At 43.5% G+C, this 24928-nt stretch overlaps 4 protein-coding genes across 22 annotated transcripts in view; 1 reads left to right on the forward strand and 3 right to left on the reverse strand.

The window, feature by feature from the left end:
* The window catches only part of itsn1 (intersectin 1 (SH3 domain protein)), a 32339-nt gene extending 22429 nt beyond the window's left edge, over nt 1–9910 (reverse strand). For 3 of the 6 annotated variants that reach the window (XM_086092494.1, XM_086092497.1, XM_086092492.1), the window contains exons 1-14: nt 9740–9910; nt 4719–4776; nt 4435–4527; nt 4250–4313; nt 3523–3683; nt 3255–3449; nt 2197–2272; nt 2004–2104; nt 1849–1912; nt 1633–1770; nt 1221–1315; nt 562–701; nt 336–458; nt 33–182 (exon numbers count right to left, since the gene is read on the reverse strand). In XM_086092494.1, coding sequence (XP_085948620.1) covers nt 33–182; nt 336–458; nt 562–701; nt 1221–1315; nt 1633–1770; nt 1849–1912; nt 2004–2104; nt 2197–2272; nt 3255–3449; nt 3523–3683; nt 4250–4313; nt 4435–4527; nt 4719–4746 — 1428 coding nt within the window. In that variant the 5' untranslated portion in view covers nt 4747–4776; nt 9740–9910. The remainder of the gene's footprint in view (nt 1–32; nt 183–335; nt 459–561; nt 702–1220; nt 1316–1632; nt 1771–1848; nt 1913–2003; nt 2105–2196; nt 2273–3254; nt 3450–3522; nt 3684–4249; nt 4314–4434; nt 4528–4718; nt 4777–9739) is intronic. The other 3 variants (XM_086092496.1, XM_086092498.1, XM_086092495.1) reach the window with 1 other exon arrangement.
* Nucleotides 9911–10502: 592 nt separating this feature from the next.
* cryzl1 (crystallin, zeta (quinone reductase)-like 1) lies at nt 10503–16696 on the forward strand. Of its 14 annotated transcripts, none has more exons than XM_086092375.1 (13): nt 10503–10647; nt 10810–10887; nt 10995–11067; nt 11661–11705; nt 11776–11844; nt 12040–12173; nt 12261–12372; nt 13021–13041; nt 13785–13883; nt 13967–14109; nt 14187–14418; nt 14574–14704; nt 14956–16694. In XM_086092375.1, exons 1-13 carry the CDS (start codon nt 10588–10590, stop codon nt 14974–14976), a joined length of 1218 nt encoding a protein of 405 aa, XP_085948501.1. In that variant the 5' UTR covers nt 10503–10587; the 3' UTR covers nt 14977–16694. The 14 variants fall into 14 exon arrangements, 12 of the variants coding, with proteins under 12 accessions (XP_085948501.1, XP_085948499.1, XP_085948504.1 ...); XM_086092373.1 differs by having other exon boundaries at nt 11776–12173; nt 14187–14292; nt 14373–14418; nt 14956–15253; XM_086092378.1 differs by lacking the exon at nt 14956–16694 and having other exon boundaries at nt 14187–14292; nt 14373–14418; nt 14574–14933.
* Nucleotides 12040–18907, reverse strand: setd4 (SET domain containing 4). Its single transcript, XM_086092381.1, has 12 exons — nt 18114–18907; nt 17939–18034; nt 17808–17845; nt 17629–17717; nt 16721–16957; nt 16591–16650; nt 16362–16491; nt 16123–16297; nt 15931–16012; nt 15765–15845; nt 15582–15705; nt 12040–15190 (listed from the first exon to the last, which is right to left on the reverse strand). Exons 1-12 carry the CDS (start codon nt 18181–18183, stop codon nt 15029–15031), a joined length of 1344 nt encoding a protein of 447 aa, XP_085948507.1. The 5' UTR covers nt 18184–18907; the 3' UTR covers nt 12040–15028.
* A 995-nt stretch (nt 18908–19902) lies between these two features.
* gja5b (gap junction protein, alpha 5b) overlaps nt 19903–24928 on the reverse strand; it is a 6968-nt gene continuing 1942 nt past the window's right edge. The window contains exons 2-7 of the mRNA XM_086092382.1: nt 24321–24448; nt 23565–23729; nt 23116–23385; nt 22678–22743; nt 22189–22337; nt 19903–21608 (exon numbers count right to left, since the gene is read on the reverse strand). Of these exons, the coding sequence (XP_085948508.1) occupies nt 21146–21608; nt 22189–22337; nt 22678–22743; nt 23116–23385; nt 23565–23729; nt 24321–24389 (1182 nt within the window). The 5' untranslated portion in view covers nt 24390–24448 and the 3' untranslated portion in view covers nt 19903–21145. The remainder of the gene's footprint in view (nt 21609–22188; nt 22338–22677; nt 22744–23115; nt 23386–23564; nt 23730–24320; nt 24449–24928) is intronic.

A 24928-nucleotide genomic window follows, 5' to 3' on the forward strand; every position in this document is an offset into this window, starting at 1 on the left:
GGTCTCGGTCTTGTTGTGCGGCGTTCGATTACCAGAGCTTCCAGTTCAAACTCCAGGGTCTTCTTGCGGGCTTTGAGCAGAACAATGCTCTCCTGCTCTCGGTTCCTCTGAGTCAGAAGCTCCTGGCGACGCTGCCGCTCCCACTCCAGCTGCCTCTGACGCTCCAGCTCGCGCTTAGCAGCCTGGACCACACATGGACCACACATGAAAGCGGAAATTCCCATCCGCATGCCAGCTACAGATTTAAAATATGTGCCGTGGCTCAATCAAGGTTGGTAGAAACGGCATCAGAGTTCACAAAGTACCACTCACAGTGTGTCTTCTTTCCATCTAACCTCTCTCCTCTCGATTTCTTTACGTCGCTCCTCTTCTCGCTGCCTCTCCAGCTCCCTCTGTTTCTCCAGCTGCTTCTCCAGCTCTTGCTGTCGCCTCCTCTCATGCTCCAGCCTCTCGCGCTCCTGACACGAAAACAAAATAAAAGAAAGTGGCTCTTATTTTCCTCCGGCAGCTTTCCCCCTCGTTTCATTCAAGCTTGCGATCCATGTGGTTTGAGTAACTGACCTTCCTCTCGTGCTCTTCCCTCTCCAGCGCCGCCAGCCTCTCCTGTTCTTTCCTCTGCTGCTCTTGCAGGGCCTGACGTCGCTTCTCCAGCTCCAAGTTCCCTCGCTCAAAGTTTTCCCGCTTTTTATCCTCGAACGTGACTGCGGGGCGGCAAAAACAATTTAGGCATTGTGAATTTTTGATGGCTGCAAAACAAAAACATATTTTTGAGGTAGTAAGAAATTAGGAAGTTTATGTTTTGAAATATGTCTAGTTTGTGTCTCTGACCAATATTTACGAGTCGTTTGTTGTCACACTGGGATCCACATTTTCCTATTATCGCCACTTCCTTTCATGGAAGTTAAGAATAACTATGGTTCAAAAATAGTATTTATATGTATGTCCTATTTTTACCCTCACTACACATATTCAAAGTACCGCACAGAACACTCCATTAAGAAGCACAAACTAGTTGCACCATTCCAAACTTTTGTTTGTACTGCTGTAAATCGAGGACCAACTGTAAACTTAATCTCAGTGATGAACTCCTCTTTTTTGGCCTTGTGTACCACTGGAAGTTGTGATTGACACTGTTCCACTCCAATCCTCTAGGGGGCATTACGTATAAAAACTAGTTGTCATCAGTCAGATGTATGAAGGCGAAGAAGACATTCCCAAACCTGGGAGTCTCTTGTCCTGGTTGCTCTCCACCTCCTCCTCTGCCTCCTCAGGGACGCTTTTCTGGTCCGACTGGACGCTGTCGCTTCGCACACGCCTGTTACACGCATAACAACACAAAAGGCGCCTCAGTGTTCCATGTATGCATAACAACATATTAACTTGTTTAAGATTGTAGGAGGAACATGGAAAAGGTGCGAGAAGACCATGCACAAGGGTGATGATCAAAGGTTCTCAAAATCGGGTCTACTATTATGTTGCATCATATTTTTTTTAAAGTACATATATACATGAGGAGACAAGCGTCAATAAAACAAATTACTACAATCTGTTTTTGGGGCCAATCAAAAGGTCTAATATGGTTTTAACCATCACATAAATCTGACATATCTGCATACATGTTCTGACATGTACCTGAATGTAGGAGGGATGTAGTCTGGCGGCAGCAAGGGGGGCAGCGGCAGGCCGGACATGGCCATGTCTATGAGGTGCATGGCCAAGATGAACTCCTCCGCCGTCAGCTTCCCATCCTGGTCGATATCTGACAGACTCCTGTCAAGACAAGACATTTTATGCTCCAGTTATTAGTGGGCCAAGTTTGAATTGAATAGTAGAATTTCAAGTAGAAACCATATTGAGGCCAGCTGGCCTTGAGGAAGACTGGACTGCATGAGGATGGTGCGTGCCTGCGGACCTGAATAACAACAAAGGGCAAAATGCCAATCAATGGACACGCTTGAGACACACACACGACGGGGATTTTTTGTTGGTGCAGGAGAGCGTACCAGTCAGGTGGCCGCTCATCATCTTGTCATGGGAGTTAAACAGCTGCCTGTACTTGAGCCTCGACGACTGAGGGACGGCCCAGTCGACGGGGGGCTGCCCACTGCCAAGACAAACGCGTGATAAGACAAATCCTCTTTTTCGTATTCCTAAAGTATCACGAGGTAAACGGGTCCGAAAATTGCAGCGACCTACCCGGTGGCATCAAACGAAGGACCCTTTTGTAATTTCGCGCTGGAACGGTTAAAGGAGGCCTTGTTGATTGAAGAAGCTACAAAAGGAGAAATATTATGCTGTTTTTACCCCACATTTTAAAACAGTTCCCAGATGTCTTCATCAAATGTCTGTGACACGCTTGTATCAGCCGCAAGAATAAAAAAATGATGGGACACTTTAAACCATTGGTGTCAAACTCCGGTCCTGGAGGGCCGCAGTCCTGCAGGTTTTGGATGTTTCCGTTCTCCAACACAGCTGATATATGATCAGCTCATCAGCAAGCTCTGCATAAGCCTGATAACGATCCTGCTGATTGGAATCAACTTGTGTTGGAAGAGGGAAACCTCCAAAACCTGCAGGACTGCGGCCCTCGAGGACCGGAGTTTGACACCTATGCTTTAAACCCTGTATTTTGTCTTGCTGAAATTTGCCCGTTTTGAGGGAGGGGGCGGTCCTATCTCAGGCCAAGAACAACACGACAACCTCACCAAGAAATCAAGTATGTGCAACTTGTCAGAAGCTAACGACGTTAGCCTAACATCCAACAATATTTGCAGCTTTTCTTACCTTTTAGCTTTGGCATGATCGTGTTTTACGGTGTAGTCTGGCATAATTCGGAACTATTTGCTCACAGGCACATTTTCAGAAATAGACAGCTAACTAAAGCTAAGGATTTACTAGTTTGTCTATTTCATACTTCATTAGATGGGCAGACATTTGAAAGAGCCAACTATTTTTTTTATTTACCAAAACCCTCGCATTTCAACAAGGGTGTGAAAACTTTGTATTTCCACTGTATAGGATCCCGGAGAACACCCTTTTGTTTAGCTTTTACTCAGATAAAACCAAAATCATAATAAAGACTGCTTTGATTTGATTCATCGAAAAAGTATTAAAAAAAAAACAACTATGATGATGAAAACGACAGTCTGTTTAAAATATAAAACACAATGTGTGTACAGTATTATGTGTAAACACGCGCTTAGAGAACTGCGCTCACGTCAAGGTGCTCCGTCGGGCACGGGTGAAGGCATTACCTGGGTGGGAGAAGCCGGAGATGGGTTGCATCATGCCTGTGGTAGGGGCTCCGTTGGCCATGGGCGGCGGGAGGGGAGGCGGCGGCGCCGAGACCAGAGGTTGCGGCACCCCGACGGGTAGCGGAGGGAGTGGAAGAGGGGGCACGCCTGGCAGGGAGGTGGCAATGGGCGCCATGGCGGGCATGGGGGGCATGCCTGCAGGTGGGAAAACAAGACACCGAGTGAGTGGATCTCTGATTTGTGACCTGCATGTGCAGGAGAGCCTTACCGAAGCCAGCCTGCGGGGGGAGAGGCAGCGGGGGCTGTTTCATACTGGGGGGTAACGCAGGAGGAAGCGGGTGGCCCTGGAGTTTAAGCTTGATGAGCTTCATGGCGATGGAGAACTCGTGGATGTCCATGCGGCCGTCACTGTTCATGTCGGCCAGGGCCCTGACGGCACAAACACGTGTATGTGAACGACGGTTCTGCAGGAAGGAGGGCTTGTTTTTCGAGCCACAAGTTCTCATAGAACACAACAACAAAAAATTGGAGGGAGGGAGCAATGGATCCAAGTAGGATTGAACACGTCTGCGCTTTTAAAATTGCTTTTGCAGTTCTGAACAACAATACCAATGCAAAAAGTGCATGACAGATGCAGGTATTACTTTTGTCAACTTGGGGTTGCCATCCTCACGCTTGACACGTTTGTAGTATCTGCGACTTTGAATGTGTGTAATTTTAAAGGCAGAGACTGGCCTGGTGAGTGACATGGGAGTCGACAAATGAGAGTGTAGGCCGTAGTTCAAAGCTTAAAATACACAGTTAGCTGTTTTTTCTAAGTACCATGGTAAAAATTACATTTACATGGTCACCCAAATAGAACTAAATACAAAAAACTGCTTAAAAAAAAAACCATCCATATTGATGTGGACATTGCTCAAGCATTTGCATGTTGCAATTATGGACATAGCGGCTTGTGACTCAAGAGATTCACCAGAACCTGCGAGCTGACTCACCAGATTTGAGCCAGAATGGGCGGCGGCAGTCCGGACTGCAGGAAGAAGTTCCTGGCCTGATCCCCTGAAAATGTCAACGCACACACAAAGGAAGTGAGCAAACGGGATGACACGTCATCACACAATGGATGACCTTGAAAGCGTTGCGGAATTGAATGCATGTGGCTTCAGAACGTAAGAGTTACCCGTGATGTAACCCCCCGCGGTGGGAGACAGGCTGTGAAACTGTTGGTCATGTTTGGCTCGCTCATCCACCGAGATCAGGAACACGTCAGGACCTGGGACCCCAACAAACACACACACACACACACACACACACAAACGGAGAGAAAAAAAAAAAGGGGGGGGGGGCAAGACGGGGGAGAAAAGGGGAAGGTATGAGGAGAATGCATTAGTCATGAGTTTCACTTCCTGTGGAGAGAATTACTTTGGAGGCACGGCAAGACGACAGGGTGTTGCGTTTACTGACTCGTGAAAGTGGTGGGGAACTGTGCCATGGTTCACTCAGACTTCTTCAGAAACAGGACCTGTAAAAATACCAAAGAAAATATTTAAAGTGGCTCGCTTTGGGGAGTTTTAACCGATGAATGTTACGGCGCATCATCAAACTCATGCACATTTTTTGTTAATTGTACATGGAGACCATAAGGCCGTCCGGAATGAGCAAAATATGGTCCATGGGCCACATACAGCCCATTTCGTGCTTTCTTCCGACCCACCGAATCAAATAGCAATTTAGTTTACCATTTTTTACTTATTTGTATTAAAATATCTCATGATAGCATTGGTTTATTTTCTAATAAAAGTAGGGCTGTAGCTGACAAGTACTCTCAGAATCGAGTATTCAACTGATTATCCTATAAATTAATCAGATGAAAATAGATTTTGTTGTATCGACTCATTTACAGCAACGTACTGTCACCAACAAATATATTCGTCAAGTACGTTCATTGTTTTTCGTTTGGGGAGGTGTAAAATACAGTTTTGCGCCCAGCTCGTCTGTGAAATTTGAGTTAGTAAACCACTGTAATGACTAACACCACCCAGTAGATGGCAGCATTGCATCAATATATTAGACCAACCTATTATTAGGTGGTGTACACTAGTTTTAATAGTCATTCACCATAAAAATAAAAAAAAGATTACAAATGTATTGAAAACTGCAGACCATGCCTGAGTAAGTTAATAACACAACCGGCTGTATGTGTGTGTGTGTGTGTGTGTGTGTGTGTGTGTGTGTGTGTGTGTGTGTGTGTGTGTGTGTGTGTGTGTGTGTGTGTGGCATAACTCTTGCACGAGTAGGTATGTTAATCAGATCCAGACCTGTCAACGCCCCCCAACCTTTGAAAAAAAAAAAAAGCCCATTGCAGCCAGCAGACGCCGCAACAACTTAAATCTTAACCCGCTGCAACACGTGCCGTGCCACAAAAAAAAAAAACAACAACAAAAAAAATAGTAAAAATGCTCAGTATGTCAAGAAAATGAACAGTTTTGCAGTTCTTCAGTCTATGGGGTGTGTGTTACTGGGCGACAGTCGTTTTAATCAGAGCTGGAGGACAGCGTAACCAGCTTAAGTGGGTCAGAGAGACAAAAGCATACGCGCACGCTTTCTCACACACACACACAAGCACAATACACACGCGATGAGAGTTGCGAGAGTGTGCAGCAGCGAAACCGGGGGGGGGGGGGGGGGTGATGACAGTAGAAGGCTTCTCTGTTCTCAAGCTTTCAAGTAAACATTATATATAAGCGTGGCAGTGGCAAAAACACACTAACACTTCTTTTTTTTTTGCACTTGGGAAAAGGAGTCACAGTGTAGTGACAGCGTATAAAGCATAAGTGCTATTAGAATACCATCACTTTATTGAACTAAAGAAATTTGCATAATCAACACATTCGTAATCAAGCTCCGAATGACGATTAACTCATCACACAACTGTCAGCCATCAATCAACGGCCATTTAGGTAGACCACTTAGGTGTAAAAATATAATATGGAATTCTTTTAGTCATTCCAAGTACAGTATGTGGAAAATGGCCTCTCACTTGTTAGCACTTTTCTACTTTTGACTTCAACACCGTCTCCCTCACTTTACTTACTGATGACGCAGCATCAGGAACAACTTGGCGTTCAGTGTGTCGCTCTGACAAGGACACTCGCACATGGTCGCAAGGGTTGAGGATTGGATTTGGAGACGACCACTCCACTACCTGAGCCATGCCTCCCCATTAAGAGCATAGGTGTCAAACTCCGGTCCTCGTGGGCCGCAGTCCTGCAAGTTTTGGAGGTTTCCCTCTTCCAACACAAGCTGATTCCAATCAGCAGGATCGTTATCAGGCTTATGCATATCATATATCAGCTGCGTTGGAGAAGGGAAACATCCGAAACCTGCAGGACCCCGGCCCTCGAGGACCGGAGTTTGACACCTATGCATTAGAGCAGGGGTGCTCAAGTTCGGTCCTCGAGAGCCCCTACCCAGCCTGTTTTCCATGTTTCCCTCCTGCAGCACAGCTGAATCTAATGATCAGCTAATCAGCAAGCTTGGCAGAAGCCTGATGACGATCCTGATCATGAATCAGGTGTGTTAGTGGAGAGAAACGTGGAAAACAGGCTGGATAGGGGCTCTCGAGGACCGAACTTGAGCACCCCTGCATTAGAGGATCGACGAAATGTCATCCCAAAATTTTTTTTTTTTTAAAGATACAGTCCCGAACAAAATCTTCAAGTCGTACATGTTCTTTACTGTTTGAAGCGGTTATAGTCAAAAGATGAGCTTTGACGTCTCCTTCAGAGATGTTGCAGTCATGTTTGATACAAGCTAAGTTTGAAAGGGAAAAAAACAAGTGCAAGCGTTTAGGACACAGCAATTGTTTTGTCAGAGCTAATGATTGAAAAACATTCATCAGTGCTTTGTGTCAGCCATATTTCTTTTGTGTGTGTGGAGTAGCAGAGTTTGTTTTGATGGGATTAGTCTGGATAATTAGAGCACGGGGATGGAAGCCGGGACGCTGTTATCAAGGCTTGTGGCAGATGCCCGTTTAACCCAATGACGCGCACGCGCGCACACACACACACACACACACACACACACAATACCGATTAAGGTTGAGACTCATTCTCAGCCCCCTTATTTGCCCTGATGACCCCTCTTACATGCAAATGTTTATGCATCTCACAACCGCTAATGACACTGATGCCCTGGAAAGTCATATCACAGGAAAAAACATGATGTGATTAAAAGATCAACAAGGACGCCCAGACATGTTTACAAGAAAAAGCAAAAGCTGAGTAAAAAGAAGCAGAGACATATTTACCTGCTCAAACAGAGAGCATGTACATTAGTACATTTATTTTTACATATACACTACATTACATAATTGCATATTTATACATTCATGATGCCAAGCAGTAGCTTTATTAAACTATTTGAAAGACCTTGAAAAAGGACTGTCTTCCTCACACAGCCTTTTTTTTTTACTGCCTGTACGTACATTAATAGTCGTTAGCGGGGGGTTTTCCTGTATACAAAATTCAGAGGCGGCCACCTTCACCTTATTTGCTCACCATCTCCAGCCTAAGTGACTGATAATGAATGAATGCTTTAACATGATAATAGTCATATTCTTATTGGAACTATTATTCTTATTATTGAAACATGGAATTATTATATGTTGTCTGTAAAAAAAATAATAATAATGAAAGCGAGTCAGTTGAATTTACAGAATACATGCACATCATGGTGTAGGAGGGCAGCCGATCATGGTATCGGTCACCACCGTAAGTACAGACACCGATATTTCATGCACGCGTCCAATTATTTGATTTAATGAAATCATTCATTCTATTCACGACACAGAAAGTTACATTTCTGGATCAAGGCATCACAAAAAGCCAAAGAATAAGCTCAAGACACTTGCGAGTTCCACCTCGACACGACGCCGTGGATGACATCACATAATGACGGTGTGAACCTTTCGACTGAACCCCAAATTGTGCTACTTTTGCACTTGGACCTCCCACTGTACATAAGAAGAGCTGGTGAGTGTACACAACATGTCGGCGGTGACTAATGCGACCTGCCACCCACAGTGTTAGCGTAATAGCTCCCGACACAACGCAATGCCACATTGACACTCACGTCTCATTTTGCTCCCCCCGAGTGACACATGGCAACACATTCTTATCACGCTGCTGATAAGTGGTGAAGTCATACTGGAGGACCCGCCCTCCATTTCCCTCCTCCACTTTAATGTATCAGCGGCCACCATTTTATGTTAAAGGACAACAAAGTGGAGCCCGTTTATTGCAGTCGATACACACCAGAGCCATCCGCAATCGGTGAAAATCGGTGATAGAGATCATACCTTTTTTTTTTTTAATAGATTTACCCCTCTCACATGCTTTAATATAAACATTAAATAAGTAAAAACACACTTTTGATACCATGTACATTATATACAGTGTAATGTTCAAGCATAGAATTTATACAAAATACTGTACATATTGCATTGTCTGTGCACATGCATTGTACCTTTAAGAGGTGGGGCATACAGTAAGCATCTCCACACTGGCACATTGCATTAAAAACAAAACACAAAATATCCCCCAAGCCCACGTTAACAACAACTAAGCAGAACATTAATATAAGAAGCTAACGTGTGCCAGCTCTGCTTAACTTTTGCTTTTTAGTTTTAAGTGGTTGTTTGTATAGCTACAAGCTTCAGTGTTATAGGTTTGATTTTAAGTGTGTTAAAAAACAAACAAAAACAAACTATTTATTGAAGTGGTTCTGTGAGGCACCACTGGAGAGATCACAAAACGCGAGCTCCAAAAAGACCTCTTGACTTTTTTTAAGCGTCAATCGTTTCCATAGGAACTGCTTGCCACTGGCATTTTGATTGCATTTCCAATCCAGAAGGCTGAAAGTGACTCTTCCCTTAATGCAAACACGTTTTGTGACACCAGATGGACATTTAATCGTCATTTAATGTGACATTTCCGCACACAAGTGCATTTTCCTACGCAACGATTTAAAGGGATGGGCAGCCTTCAGTAGCATCCAGCTAATTCTGAACCAACCCTGAGCTAATGGGAAATCGTTCATCATCATTACGTGTCATTATCTAACTGACTCATAATCTTGTGCGTGTTTGTTCACCGAAAGAGGCCGAGTTTGACTAAATGACACTCGGGCGTTCACGTGAGGTCAACGACAAACGGTGCAAGATGCAGTGATTTCACGTTAGCATAGCGGCGGCTAACACTTTGCCTGCCGGGGAAACGCTGCTCAACATCTGTCATCTCGTCATCGCGCTCAGCAGAATTACACGCCGGCGAGGTTACACTTTGTCCGGAAACGGCGAGCCAACTAGCGCTGGAACTAATGGAAGACAAGGCATCAAGAAGGCTAGCGTCGAAGCTAACGCCGAGCTAACGTCAGCCCGCTCAGGGGACATTCTTTCGCATCACATCCGAAACAACTCCGCTTACCTCATTGTAACGCTTCCATGATGAAATACTGCACGAAGTCGCTCCTTCGGTCAATTTGATGACGCAGACGCCCCCGAATCGTGTTGTTTTATTTCCAAAAGCCCCCTCTTTCACTCCTGTGATTCTCCTCCGGGGCTGCTGGTTCCGAAATCCCGACTGAGTGCGAGCAGGGAGAGTTGGGAAAATGGGGGGTGACGTCTGTAAACTATCGCGAGGTTATGGGGGGTGACGTCTGTAAACTATCGCGAGGTTTTACGGGTATCAGAACTAAGGCAACCGTAATCTCGCGATGGATTTGCGAATAGCGAAAATCCGCATATAATTGCATTGTATTTTCTAGCCAAATCATTCTTGGAAAAAATGTGAATAATCGCAGAAAAAGCGTTGTCCACGAAAAACTGGGAATTCGCTGCCCCCAAAACAAACAAACAAATTCGCTGTCCCCAAAACAAACAAACAATCAGACAAACAAAATTTAAAAGATACTTTAAAATATATACTTTTAATATCTAGCACCGGCCCCGAGACGAGACCCTTGTGAGGACAATTGATTTAATAACTGTTATGGATATAATTAATAGAATAGTAGTAATAACATTATAACAATATAATTTATATGTAATGCAATGTTTCATGTCAACTTGATTTAATTGAATTTATGTTAGTGTGACTGAGCAAAGATTTGGTGAATGTGTGTGACAATGAAACTGTAGCGCCTAGAAACTTTCAACAGATGGCGCTACGATATAAATTATCACTTGACTCCTCTCCCTAAGAACAAACGAAGAAGGAAATGGTGGTCACATGATACGTGCACGTAAACAGAAAGGCCAATTAATAATAACAACATGAAGGGTTTATTTGGTCAAATTACCGGCAGCGAGCTCAAATTCGTCACTCAGGAAACGGTGAGATTGTGTTACTGTCGTCTTGTTTATGCCAGAAAAACAATTGAAACCGAATTAAAATATCTTCTGACGAGGATGGCTATTTTTACAGAGCGTATACGAGACTGTTAAGGCTGTGTAACTGTCAAGCATAATCTCTCTTTGTGATGTTTCCCTCTCTAGAGCCTTCCTGAGGTCTTGGACAGCCATGACGTCAGAATTCACGTGAAGGCGTGTGGCCTTAGCCCAGTGGACGTCAAGGTAATAGAATCATCTATCAAGTGGGCATTAGAATAAGTTACATCAGTTACATCACTATGCTTGTAATTGTCACAGACCTGATGCTTTCTGTTTGTTGCATGCTCCAGTTTCTGGAAGAAATGGGGCTGCAGAGGGATGCGATTCCAGTCGGCAGGGAGGTGGCCGGCATAGTACAGCGAGGTGAGAAGCCAAAACAATGATCAATCACTTCACTCAGAGGTGGCAGAACTATCCACTTGCTGTACTGCATCAGTAGAAGTACTGAAACTTGTGTACAAAATGGTAAAAGTAGACAGACTGTTTAACTTATTTATTGGAATCCAACCTTTTACGGCAGCAGACGAATATATTTGCCACCTATGTTCTTCAATGAATGTTGTATGGTAGAAACAAAGTATTGTGGAATTAGGTAATTAAAAGTGTGCATCGCGATCACGAGTAAAGATGATGCAGTCCACTGGCGTATATCTCAAGCCTTTCTTTGAATCAGCGTCGCTCACGGCCCATTTCTTTCATTTCATATATGTGGCACAAATTAATGTTCTGCACTCAAAGGTCTTGTCTCAGTCTTGTTTGTCGTTTTAAAGTTTGAGATGTCACAAAAGCCCAAAACAATATTGCTTCATATTCACTGTTCTGCTTGACATGTTTCTTTTATTCCCTTTTTGATTTTTGACCTTAAACACTTTGTAAGTTTTCTCAGTTATAAGTGCTAGATTAAAAAAAAAAAAAAAAAAGCGTACTCAGTACTTCTTTTCCTGTCGTACCTGCAGTGGGCCCAAAAGTCACCTTCTTTCAACCCAATGACGAGGTTGTAGGTAGGCTACTCACAATGCTTCATGTGCTTGCAACACAGACTTTAGTTTCCTGGTTTGACTTCTTTTGCAGGTATCCTACCTCTAGACTCTGTGTGCTCGGGACTCAGTGATGTCATTGACATAAATGAGCAGTATCTCGGTAACATTGACTCCTCTTTGCATGCACGCACATACACAACATGCCGGTGCTATCCTGAAGTGACTTTGATACTTTCTATTAAGTCTGCAATAATGCGCTTTATGACATTGGATGCTCTCCCTATTTTTTTATGCTGCTGGCTCAAAAATGTTGTCAAAATGGCAAGTACTGAAGTTATTTGCGTTTGTTGTGCAGTTTCGAAGCCGGAGAAGCTGAGCTGCACGAGCGTGGCCGGAGCGCTGGAGGACGGCCTTCGTGCGTACAGCGCCCTCCACACTCACGCTCGTATGGCGGCCGGTCAGACGCTCCTGGTGGTGGCCGGCGCCAGCGTACGTGCGTCCCGTCCCGTCCGCCACGGCGACGATGAACGATGCACTTTCGTTGAGATCCGCTATGCGTTTTATTTCCCCACTCAGTCGTTTGGCCTGATGTGCATCCAGCTGGCGTCCTACCACGGTGTGAAGGTTTTGACCACGTCGCATTCTGAGGAGCAGCACGCCTTCTTGGAGCAGCTCAGGCCCAGAGTAGGTCTGTACGCGCACTCGCTGTCCATGGGTCATATTTTCAACACCATGTAGGAATTTCGTTCCACTTTGAATGTTTTCATGGCTGCATAGTGGATTAGTGCTTATAGCACCTCTGCCTCACAGTCGAAAGAAAATGAATGGCTGGATGGATGATGTACACTGTAAATTGTCGTCAAGTGTCACGTGACCAACCCAGAAACAAATGAGCCATGACGTTAGACGGCAGTATAGGTCAAAATGGCAGTGCCCAGAGATTTATGAAAACGGATAGATTAATCTGCTTTGTTCTTATTCCAGGAAACACAAGATTAATCAGAATACGTATGAATTGTATTGCCCTGAGTTCCCCTTTTAAGATCTTTTTAGGACAAACCAAAGGTGGACGGCATAAACTGACCACACGATGGTGCCACTTGTTTACCAAATGTTGTACTGGGCACACAACATCGAGATGGCAAAAATTGCAACAACAAAAAATAGTACTACTACTTTGTGTGTGATATTGAAAACAGTTGTTTTGAATACCCGCCCGAAAAAAATGCCATTCGGAGCCTTTTAAATGTCTTTGAAACAAATTGTCTACCTTTACGCTCATCTTTTTTTTTATCTTTTCCTACCTTTTTCCCCATTTCTTCCTTGTGTCCCTCAGGTGTTCAGGAACCTCTTGTGGGTGAGATCTTTGCTGCCTTTTAATGTTATTTGCCTGCTTAAATTCTCCTTTTTACTCTCAACAAAACTCAGTTTTACATTCTTGTGAATCTTGTGGAAAATATTCAAAAGTGATAGGATGAGGAGCAAATATTGTCAGTGTTTCCCAACCATAATTGAGCCAAGAGACATATTTTGCATATGGATATTCTCACAGCATGCCAACAAACGAAAATGTCACAAAAAGTACACAGTGGCTGTAAAAACTTTGCACTCCCTTGTTCAAATGCAGGGTTTAGGGTTAAAGGAGTAAAAAAAAAAAAAAAGAGGCCAAAATAAAATAATTTCAAAACCTTTCCAACCATTAATAAAAACAAACATTAAAAACATTTTTAAGAGGGAAGTAGAAATAATAGCAAAATAAAGATAAAACCCTCTTAAAACTGTGTGTTGAGAATTAACCAATCAAACTCATGCTAAATGTGAGTCCGCACACGCCTGCCACCATTTTAAGGGCCTCTGATTACCCCAAATAAAGTTGAAGTGTTCTAGTAGGTTGGAATAGTGATGATTGCTTCTTAAATTTCTCACAAATTATGCAATCTGGGCCTAGTTAGTTGAGAACCAAACTTGTTGTCTGTGATATGAAAGGCAACTGGTTAATTGCACCTTCTGCCATCTAGTGGAAGATCATTTAACTGCTATGACATTAATCACTATACATTTTGTAACTGTAAATGACCAAATGTGCTTTTGTCGCTGCAGTGAGGGTGATTCCCGTCTACAAAAACCCATCAGAGCTTCTTCCGGCGATCATGGAGGAGACTGGAGGTCTGGGAGTGGATATCGTTGTTGACCAAGGAGGTATATATATATATATATTTTTTTTTTAAATCATTTTGAGCCAAGTTTGTCAGTAGGATGAATCTTGCGCTTCTTGACTCAAGTTAGTCTGCAAGAAAAGGAGCAGCCAGAAACCGATAAGGCGGAGGCAGGGGAAGAGGAGGCGACGTTCCTTCCACACAAGCATGACATCATCAGTGTGTTGGCAGTGGGGGGCCACTGGGTGACGTCCCAACAAGACATGCAAGTGAGTGGATATGGGCAGCATTAATAAACAGTGAATTGGTACGTGCACCTTTCACATACAGTAACGTTTGATTGCAGCTGGATCCTCCTGACAGCAGGCTAATGTTCTTGAAATCTGCCTCCGTGTCATTTCTCAACCCTCAAGTGTGGTTGGCTTCGTCATCGCAGCAGGGACGATACCTGCGTATCCTTGGCCTAGCCACTTCGCAATTTCGTCCGGCGCGCCATCAGCCAGATATACTCTCTTTAACAAGCTGCTGTCAGATATTCTCAGGGACATTATGGAGAAGATGTCATCTGGAGTCCTCAGGTACACAAAGCACACGAGTTCCTATCATGTTGTAAGGAATCAAATCTCCGAGCAGGTGTACCGTGTAAAAGACTACGACTACTAACATCAGTGCGACTACCATAACACTGGCTTGTCCCAAGTCTTAATTGCTGTTGATGTGTTTGTCCCTGCAGCCCTCAGCCCGAGGAGGCGGTTCCTCTCCAGGAAGCGGCGGCCACCATGGAGGACGTGCAGCTCCAGCACAAGAAAAAAGCCGTGGTTGAAATGTGATGACGCGCTCTTAAATGGACTGCTTTTGTTAAGTGTAAGGACCTCTTAGACTTTCCGGACACACTGGGTCTATTCTGACAGGGTTCGATGGAAGCAAGACCAGTAACCTGCCCTGGTTATTCATTTTTGCCAGTCACTTTCTTACAGTTTTGCCACATTTCAGCGAGAATTTTTTTATGGTCTTGCTGGGATCTCACAGTATGTCACACACTGTCCATGATGTTGTATTAACACATGCACCGTCAATAAAATCCATCCAGGGAGTGTTTTTTTTTTCTTTCTCAGAGCCTCTGGAAACTTTCTTGATGACATTTCTTGGAATAGAACCCGTGACCGTCCGTCCGTCCATCCATCCACATCAGCTCACGTCATCCACGTACGGTTGACTCGCCTCTCTTAGGGACTCTGTCAGCGAATGGAGGCATCTTCCCAGGATGCCTTTTTCCTCCAGTCGCAGTGACTGGACCAACCGCAGCTGCTCCCTAAGCGAGGGCGCCCCCTGTTGGAGAAGCTTGGAGATCTGTGTGGGAAAAAAGCAAATGAGCAGTGGTGGGAAGTAATAAAGTGCAGTACGAATAAAAATCCTACTCAAGTACAGTCATTGAATAAGTGCATTGCTGTACTTGAGTAGCTATTTTCAGGTAACCTTTTGCTTTTACGCCATTTTAAAATATATACAGTACCTACTTACTCCTTAGTTTGCCAAAATAGACTTGTTACTTGTTTCAACCTCTGCAGATGGCATGACACCATTAATTTGTTCCCATCTAATATGAAAAATATACATACGTAATGTAGTTGTATGGGGACTGCATAAGTGGAACTTTTGGGAGTTGAATCCACACTTTACCTGAGACTTTAAAAAAAAAAAAATGTATTGGCCTAGTATACTTTACTGAGCCATCACAAACCTTATCCAGAGCTGTGAGCGTGTCTTGGAGGAGTGTTTGGCACAACACCTTCGCCGTCTGAACGCTCCAGTGCTCGGCCTCCTCGCCTACCGCTTGACCGCGCAACACCGCCTTCCACTGGTGACTGACGAAACAACATGGATTCAAAGAACTTTTACTTTGAACCGAATGGTCATAACTTACTAGAGAGTTTGAGGCAGTGACAACAGTCTGAGGACAGTCATCAGCCTCCAGCTGGGACCTTCGCTGCTCACGCTCAGATTACTGCGAGGAGCAAGGGGACGCAAGAACTACATGATTACTCAGCACCGACTATTATTTGGAGGAGGCAAACTGTAAAATGTCTGACTTGAGGAAGTCGTTGTCTGCGAGGAACTTCATCTTCTGCTCCAGACTTGTTTTGTCTCCCTTCACAACCTCGCGCAGGATTTCTGCACAACCACACTCACTTCACTCTGCACATCCTTAACACTTGTAAAAACTACAACGAATACTTCTGTCACCTGTAATTGCACTACTATCAAATATTACTGTGACCCACCCGCATCCACGTAGACCACACTTTGTGGATTCCCGGGAGCGACGAAGCCATACTCCAGCAGCAGGCGCTGGTTGTCATGGGAACCATAGTTGATGAAGGCCTGCTGGAAGCGCGGCGTCCCGCACAGGTTCCTGATCTCATAACTTTTTGTCTCGTGGTTGAAACCCGCTTTGACCTGCGAACAATCAATCGACAATGAAGATTTTTTTAAAACGCGTATTAGACAACGTGACGTCTACCTGCACATCAGGCCGGTGGTTGAGCAAATCCAAAAAGGGAGCCAGCGCGTAGTCATCTTGCCCGCACAAAAATTGGCTGGACGGGTGACGCATGAAGACGGAGCGTGTGTTGACGCTGCACCACGCCCACCTGGGCAACACACCAACATTTTCATATTGACTTGATGTAATCAGTCAAGGACAGTAACAAACTACTCAAGCACTGTACTTAAATAGAGTTTTTCAGGACCTCAGAGCTTCAAACGTCAACACGTCCTCCACAGGCTGACTGAGGACAGGCTGCAAAGTCCTGAATTTAAACATCATCCATTAAAGTTCCCACAAAAAACAATTGCATTCATTTCAAAATATATACGCACCTAAAAAAATCCTGATTGGACGAGTGCATGTCCCGCAAGGCATCCTCCTGCTCTCGAGCTCGCCGGCGCAGTCCGGCGGGCAGGAGCGCAGCCACGTCTCGGGCGAAATAGGCGGGACACGCGTAGGAAGCGGGAAGGACGCGGATGTACGGCGACCAGTCGGCGTCCGCTCCTCTGTGCCGCTCACACGCCAGGAAGACACAGAGGGCCAACAGAGGCGACGGTCGCGGCTTCCAGCTGACCACACAAAAGTATTGGGACACCAAATGTGGGTAGACTGCTACAAATTCTGCTACTACTTCTACCATTACAAACATGCATGCAATTACTACAACTATTATTTATTATTGAACAAAACAAGTCTGAAAATTCTGCGATTGGCTGGCAACCAGTTGAGGGTGTACCCCGCCCCGCCTACTGTCTGAAGCCAGCTGCGATAGGCTCCAGCGCCCACCGCGACCCTTGTGAGGACTAAGCGGTTAAGAAAATGGATGGATGGAAGACTGAAAGTTGGGTCAAATTGACCCAAAATTGCGGGTTTGTCCATTTTTATCCAAATTAGGTCATTTTTGACACAACTGTTTTAAGAGTACTATAACTACTACTAATACTACAGTAATGACATTTTACTTTTAATATAACTACCACTACAGTATTCCTAATAGTATTATTACTAACACTAAATTACTACCACAAGTGAGAAGGTTAAAAACTGAATTTCTTTGGGGATCCCTAAGTATGTACCTAACCATCCCTAAACTAAAGATACAATTGTTCAAACTGTCTTGATAAGATGAAGACAAATGCTTATTTATTTGTTATGACTGAAAGGACTAAAGCAAGCATCTCTTAGCATCTGCTTATATGTCAATGTGTAGTAAGTACGTTTACACTAATGTTGTATTTACCTCTTGATGTAATGTCCTAGATAGCTGTCCAGCACTGTGGATGTTGTAAGCAAACAAGACTCGGGCAGAGAAATCAACAGTTGGTTGGGCTTTGAACACACACACAGAGATGCTTTCATCAATTCCTGTTCCTTGAGCTCCTATTTGGGGAACCTGACTGGATGGTGATCTTGTCTTACTTTTATGCTCCCGAGTGCCTGCAGACCTCGGCCTGTGTCTGAAGAGACAATCAACAAACAAACATTTATTTATTTTTGTTCCATGAATGGTCCTGCTGTATGTTTCAGATTGAATATAATGTTGTGAAAACCAGAGAAGAGCGCAGGCTGCAGCAGCGTTGATGTGAATCCTCGGTGGTGGAGAAACCTGAGCAGCTCCACGTACTCAGGCTGGTGGCTCAGGGAAACTGGGCCACAATTAGACGTTAAAATAAATGACTTCTATACATCGCAATAACACACTTTTACAGAATGTACTTTTTATACCTGATTGGACCACGCAGTCACGTTTTTTCTTCCTCTTTCTTGCTGCTCGTCCGCAACCACTCATGACCATCCCTGGACTTTGAGCATCAACTCATTTATTTATATATCGATTAAGATTAGTAACTTAATGGTCTTTTGGGATCTTATTGTTGATTTTTGGTTTTACTTATTTTATTTCTCTACCACTCTACATCAGAAAGTAAGGGATTGTTATTAAATAAAATTAAAAACATTCTAGTGGGTCTGCGGTGTGTGACGTCATCAGGATGTGACGGCACGGCAAGTGCCATGCCTAAACTTTTGTTTTAAAATACATACAAATATATTCCACAATATTTACAAGTGTGTATAGCAACTAAATGTTCTTTTAATTCAGCACAATTATGAACATAAACATTATTTTCATTTCAAACGACGTGTTACGCCCGTTAGCTGCAAATTTTCTGACGTCATCGGGAGGTGCCCTGACGACAGGTAAATTTGATGTAAGGATTATTTAAAATCACGATGAACGACAAAAGTCTTGAAACGCAGCAAACATTCTTGCGACGGAATGGCATTAAGACACACCATTATTACATAATTTAAATGTATTTTTTACGAAATTGGTGGATTTTGGTCGTTATCTGAACGTATATTTAACACGGGAATCCAAACGCGCAGTGAAACCTAACAGCACAAACCTAGTTAAAATGAAGAGAAACTATGAGTACAGTAAATACTAAACCTCAATAAAGGCATCATTTTGCCGTTCACAAGTACTACTCGTCTCGTACACACGCGTTGTTTTTCCGGGTATGCCATGTTGCGCATGCGTTGGAATCATGACGGTAAAGTGGCGGCCGGGAGGAGACAAAAATCAACATTGAGATTCCTTCACATTCTTTTCTCATATTTCAACTTTAACCCGTTGCTGGGAATGCTCATCCAGCCCTTGACATTTGCTATGGGAACAAGAGGGGGGGGGGGGGGGGGGTATGTGAGATAGAATAAAGCTGGACCTACGTGGATGTATAAAATTATTATTTATTAATTGTGTGATTGAATAAGATAGATGATGTGTGATGATAACTGAGGTAATTGCATATAAAGCAACGTATACATTGTTGTCCATCAGAATTGGCAGTAGGCACATTGCTGTAGAAAGGTTTACACACACATCTACAATTTATTTAATGTCCCAATTTTTTAATTAATCTTTGACATCCTTTCATCGGTTCTGCAAGATAATTTGGGTTGGAAATGAGCAATGATAAATTTTCCAAGTTTTTTTTGTGTATGTCAGAAATAGCTGTGAGTGTGCGTTTGAATTCTGTGAACATGTAATCTGCTTCATGTTTTACCTGAAAGGCCAAAAAAAAATTCTTGACCAAATGGAGTCATAGTGCTGCTTTTCATCAGCACCCGCTCTTTCTTCTTCTCTGATGCCCAAGTACAGTGTAAGTGGTGTCTGCTATCTAGTGGGGAACACTGTTATTACAACTTAAAAACTCCAGAAATTTTTTTTATTTTCAAAAATAAAAAATAAAAAGGCCATTTCGAGTGTGGGCAAATGATTGTCCATCCCATAGGTAATTATAAAAAAAAAAGCAATGTAACTGGGAAAAAAAGGTCATAATACAATGTCATTATGTAAATACCATATTAAAATACGGAAGCCTTATTGAGAATAAAATAAATTCCCAGATTTAAGTAAACATTTTTCAAGAAATATATTTATTTTTAAACAAGAACATTTTTTGACTAAAATTCAGCATTGTATAGCACTTATTTCAAAATCAAAAAAACTTTTGGTCAGGAAAATAATCCAGAAAAAGTTTTCATTGTGAAAATAAAAAGTAAGGTTACCAGCAAAAATATATACTTGTTTTTTTTTAGAAAAAGTTGTAATGAAGAATATGTGATAAATGGTGATCGAACAATTGAATAGCAAGCATGCATTTTTATGAAAGTCCACTGTAGCAACTTCACAGTCAAAAGCGCACAGACTTCTAAAAAACATCTCTGTAATAAAAAAAAAAAAGATCAACATTCAGAACTCATTCAAGTTTGACATCGTCCAGCAGTTTTTTTTTGTTGTTGTTTTTTTTTTTACAAAAGTTGTTTGGTTCCTAGGCAGAGTTGTGTCTCTGCTCATCACTCCACTTCCATTTCCGTGGCCCCTCTTCAAAAGTTATATGTTTTCACTGGAAAGATGCAACTTATTGTCCAATCCAGAGTCGGCTGCATCGTAGTTCATCCATCACCCAATAAAAAGAATAAGGCACATCGTTAATGTTTGTGTTATGGTGGTCCAGATGGGTTTCATAATCAACTGTGTCATAACGATTGATCGCTAATCACATCTTCGGGGCCAAATAGAGCAAAGATTCTAATCGGCGGTGATCAGCAGAGGAGCTGTTGATTCCATGGAAATAAAAGTCATAATGTTACAAAAATAAAGTTGGATTTCTTCTTTCTGAGAAAAGTCGTAATAGTACTGCAATGAAATTGGAATTTCTTTCATGTAATATTGGATGGAAAAAGTCAACGTTTTAAGGAAAAGAAAATTCACAGAATTACAAGGCCAAAGTTGATTTTTTTTTCCCGGTGTCGTCTCAAAGAGGGAAAACTGGGTCGGAAAATAAATGATATCAAATATACCGGCTTTTAATAATAATCCTCTCTAGTGAGTAGGATGTATTTTCTTTCCGTTTTTGTTACGTTATGAGATAAATATTGAATGTGAAGTGCTCCAGATGCTGTTAAGTTATTTTGTTTTGGTTTCTTGTTATTGCGATGTGCTACCAAATACATGACCTTCTCTATGACCTTTTGCAATCCAGTAGAATTATGTTGGTGACCTACATGCAGCCGCTCTTGTTTGCCTTTAAAATAAAAAAATAAAAAATGTGTAGCCTGATTCCCACCATTCTGCTTTCATTCAGTTTTATGACAAGCGGGTCAGGCCTTAAGAGTGGAATGCCCCTCGGAGGCTTGTGCATGAAGGGCCGCAGTGTTGATTGGGCGCATCACAAGTTAGGCCTCTGTTGTCAGATGGCGAGGTCGTCGGCTCGCGTTCGGCTGCTCGCGCCACTGGTTTTGCTGAGTCGACGTTTGTCCCTGGGGCTGGCCACGGCCTCGGCGGCGCACAGCAGCAGTTGCTCGGCGCCGCCGGCGCCTTGGATCCGAAGGCAGCCGGCGTCGTCGCAGCAGACGGCCATGTTGGCGGGGCCGCGCCAGCCTGCGGAGTAGCAGCTCATCTTCAGCAGGCTCTCGTCGCCGCGTGCGCCCGCCGCCATCTTGTGCTGCTCGGCCGCCATGTTGACCGAGTTCTGCTGGTGGGCGAGCCGGTGGTTGGGGAAGGGCAGCGCCAGGAAGTGCGAGGAGCCGATCACGCACTGGCTGAACTCGGGAGGTGGGGTGGATGGCGGCGACGGGGACGGGGACGAGGGGACTTGTTTGGATTCAGGTGACTCTTTGGCGGTCGCTGACTTCCTTGACGCCAATAAACGTCTGCAAAGACAAAGAGGACGTTTTTATTTCACATTGTTAGTGTGGAACCAGTTTTGGGCTTCTAAAAACATTGCAATCTTACAAATAATGCAATTTTTTGTTGGAAGGATTTTTTTTCAGAAAATAATAAAAAAAAAATAGAGAAAAAGATTTTAGTAGTAGTGCAAGAATAACAGACAAAAGTCTTTATTGAAAGAAATGGTATGTGTGGGTGTAGGCGGGGGTTAAATAAAAATGTAAGTAATACATTGTCATTTTTCCCCCAAGAAGAAAGTTCTATTACAACAAAAACATATTTTTTATAGGAAAAAAAAGTCAAACATTTTTCCAAAAATGAAGTCCTTTAAAAAAAGAAGAAGAAGTTTTGTTAGAAAAGAAAAAAATCAGATTTTGGTGAGTGAGAATGCACAGAAAAAGTTGTAACAAACCATGAATAAAGTTATATTTCTTTGAGGGGAAAACGTTTTAATATTCCAAGAACAAAGTAAAAATGTGATGCAATGAATTTTCCATTTTTTCCAACTAATGCTTGATGAGCACTTTGGACAGTTGATAACATAATCCTATTTTGTGTGTTTACCTGCAGCAGTGCCTCCAGGCCAGGTGGTGGAGCTCCAGCACGCTGAGCACCAGGGACACGCCCGACACGGCCAACATGAACACGATGAAGACGTTCTTCTCCGTGGGACGCGAAACGTAACAGTTGACCAGGTGGGGACACGGCCAGGCCTAACCATACACACACACACACACGTTGGGTTTACATGTCTTAATGGGAACATCTCATTGACATAATGCATTTTCTAGCCCCTCCCCCTAACCCCAAGCATGAAAAATGATTGCCTTTCCACATTCCTCACCCTAACCTCAACCATAACCCAATTCAAACCTAAACTCTAAAACCAAGTCTTGACCCTCAAAAAGAAGTCTGAACTTGTGGGGACCACCAAAATGTCCCCACAATTTCAAGTGTATGGGCCCCACAATGTAGCAAAGACAAAAGCACACACACACACAATGACACTTAATGGCTGCAAAAATAACTTGACAATACTGTTTTATTTTCTACCTTGCAGACATAGAGAGGGTGGAGGAATATTCCATACAGGAAGTACTGCAGGCACAGGAACACCACCTGGATGGACCAACACGTCAACTACAGTCAGGTACTTGATTTTTATTTTTTTAATTGAGCCTAATAGAGTTATTTCATGTCCATTGTCCATTGCTGCTGTGACAATCTAATTCCCCTCACAGGATGAAGTGTCTATTTCTCTATCTATCTAATTACACCGCAACATCAATGCTAGTTTCGTTAGCCTGTATATTGTGTTTACCAATCATGTCATTACTGTTTCATGTTTAGTTGGACAGTAATCTTGGTTTCAGTTTTTGAAGAAATGTTAGCGACCGCAATTTTTGAGTACAAATTTTTGAGACAAGAAATAATGTGAGCGATCTTAAAAAACAAAGATATCTTGAGGCACGTACAATAAACTGCGTTTACCTCCATGATGCTCCTTAGGAGGATACTCAGCACGTACGTCTGCAGCAGCGCCCCCTTCAGGCGCACCCTGCCAACCGTCCCCGCCCTCTTGCCCTTTCTCGATTCCTTGCCGCCTTGCTCCTCGTCCTCGTCGCCCCCTCCCGGGTCGTCGTTGTCGTCGCCCCCCTCGTCCTCCTCTCGGTTGCGCCGCTTCTCCTCCCGCCGCACGGTGTGCATGGCGTGGCCCATGTACACCAGGCTGGGCGTGGAAACGAACACGATCTGCAGAACCTGCGGGATCGCGTTCAAAAGCTTAGCCTACTTTTTTTTGGGGGGGGGACAACACTAGAGTTTTAATGAACTATTTGTAAAACAACAGTAAGGAAACAAAATATTTTTTGTTTTTTTATTCACCTTCTTGGACTAAGTCATTTTTTTCAAACACGGGAAAAAAAAATGAGTGTGCGTACCCAGTATCGGATGTGCGCGATGGGGAAGGCCCGGTCGTAGCAAACGTTCTCGCAGCCGGGCTGTTCCGTGTCGCAGTTGAAGTCCTCCTGCTCGTCACCCCAAGACGACTCGGCCGCCGTCCCGAGTACCAGAATGCGGAAGATGAACAGGATGGTCAACCACACCTGCAAACAGAAAATGCCGTTTGATTGTTTTGTCTTGTTTTAACGCTTTTGTAGTCCCTCCCATTTTTTTTTAAATAGCAATTTCATGTCATCTTTATGGAATGAAATGTTACATTAGTCCCCAAATAGCAACTGGTAGCAACAAGCTTAATGCTAACACTCAATGTAAAACGCCATACGCGGGCTAACAAAACTAGCATCTATGTCATCTATAAACCTTCAACCTGCGCTGTGAAAATGGACAAATATTAATGCATCTTACTGATCTGAATGGAAATTGCCTTCTTTGCATGTATTATGTACTGTATGTATTATACTGCCCCCTGGTGGCCAAGGCATGCACACACGCGAGAGCAGCACACTGTCCATTGAATTTAACATCCCGTTTAATTCTTTACATTCTATTTGATTGTGTTCTTATTACTGAGCTGGAACGGATTAATGGCAATCTGCAATACGTACAATATTAGTTGTGAGCTTGTACGCTGGCTTTCAAACTTTCAAACTTTACATTATGTCAAAACAAGAGCCTGATTGACATCAATTGAGCAGGAGACCCGTGTGCGTGCGTGTGCGTGCGCGTTTGTGTACCTTGCCAATGGAGGTGGAGTGTTCCTGCACTTCCTCCAGGAAGTTTCCCAGTAGACTCCAGTCTGCCATGGATTTCCTCCCGAGATGTTTGGATGCCGGCTACCACTTGGCCAAATTCACGTTCTCACCTTCAAAGCGGAGAAAATTGGTTAGCAACTTTCACTGCGGGATGCGGCCAGGAAGTACTGAAAAGGGAATGGGAAGAATCAGACACGCCGGGTGCTGAAGAATGCGGCTTGTGACGTTCCCATGACTGGGAAGCTATCCTGGGTTAAGAGCCACAGCCACTTTCAAGCCATGGCCGGACATCCCCGCAAGGTAAGCAGAGATGCACAATGTTGACTTATGATGAGCGGCACATACTTGATTGCTGGGTGAAATTGTATATGAAGTGCTGCCTCCACCAGTGAAAATGCTTTTACTGTCTTTACAAACGATTGCTGTTTTTTTTTTTCCCACACTCTGGGCTCCGCCTCCAGAAATAGAAGCCGCTCACCTCGTCACAACACCCTTGTCACCTGGTCGTCGTGGTAGCAAAACCCACACTTGCCAAGCAAGAAATAGAAATATTTTCTGGATGTACTTTGGTGAATTTTGACATCATCATA

Source organism: Leptonotus elevatus, chromosome 13 (genome assembly GCF_054856555.1).
Source record: "Leptonotus elevatus isolate MCC_2025b chromosome 13, RoL_Lele_1.0, whole genome shotgun sequence".
Taxonomy (NCBI): domain Eukaryota; kingdom Metazoa; phylum Chordata; class Actinopteri; order Syngnathiformes; family Syngnathidae; genus Leptonotus; species Leptonotus elevatus.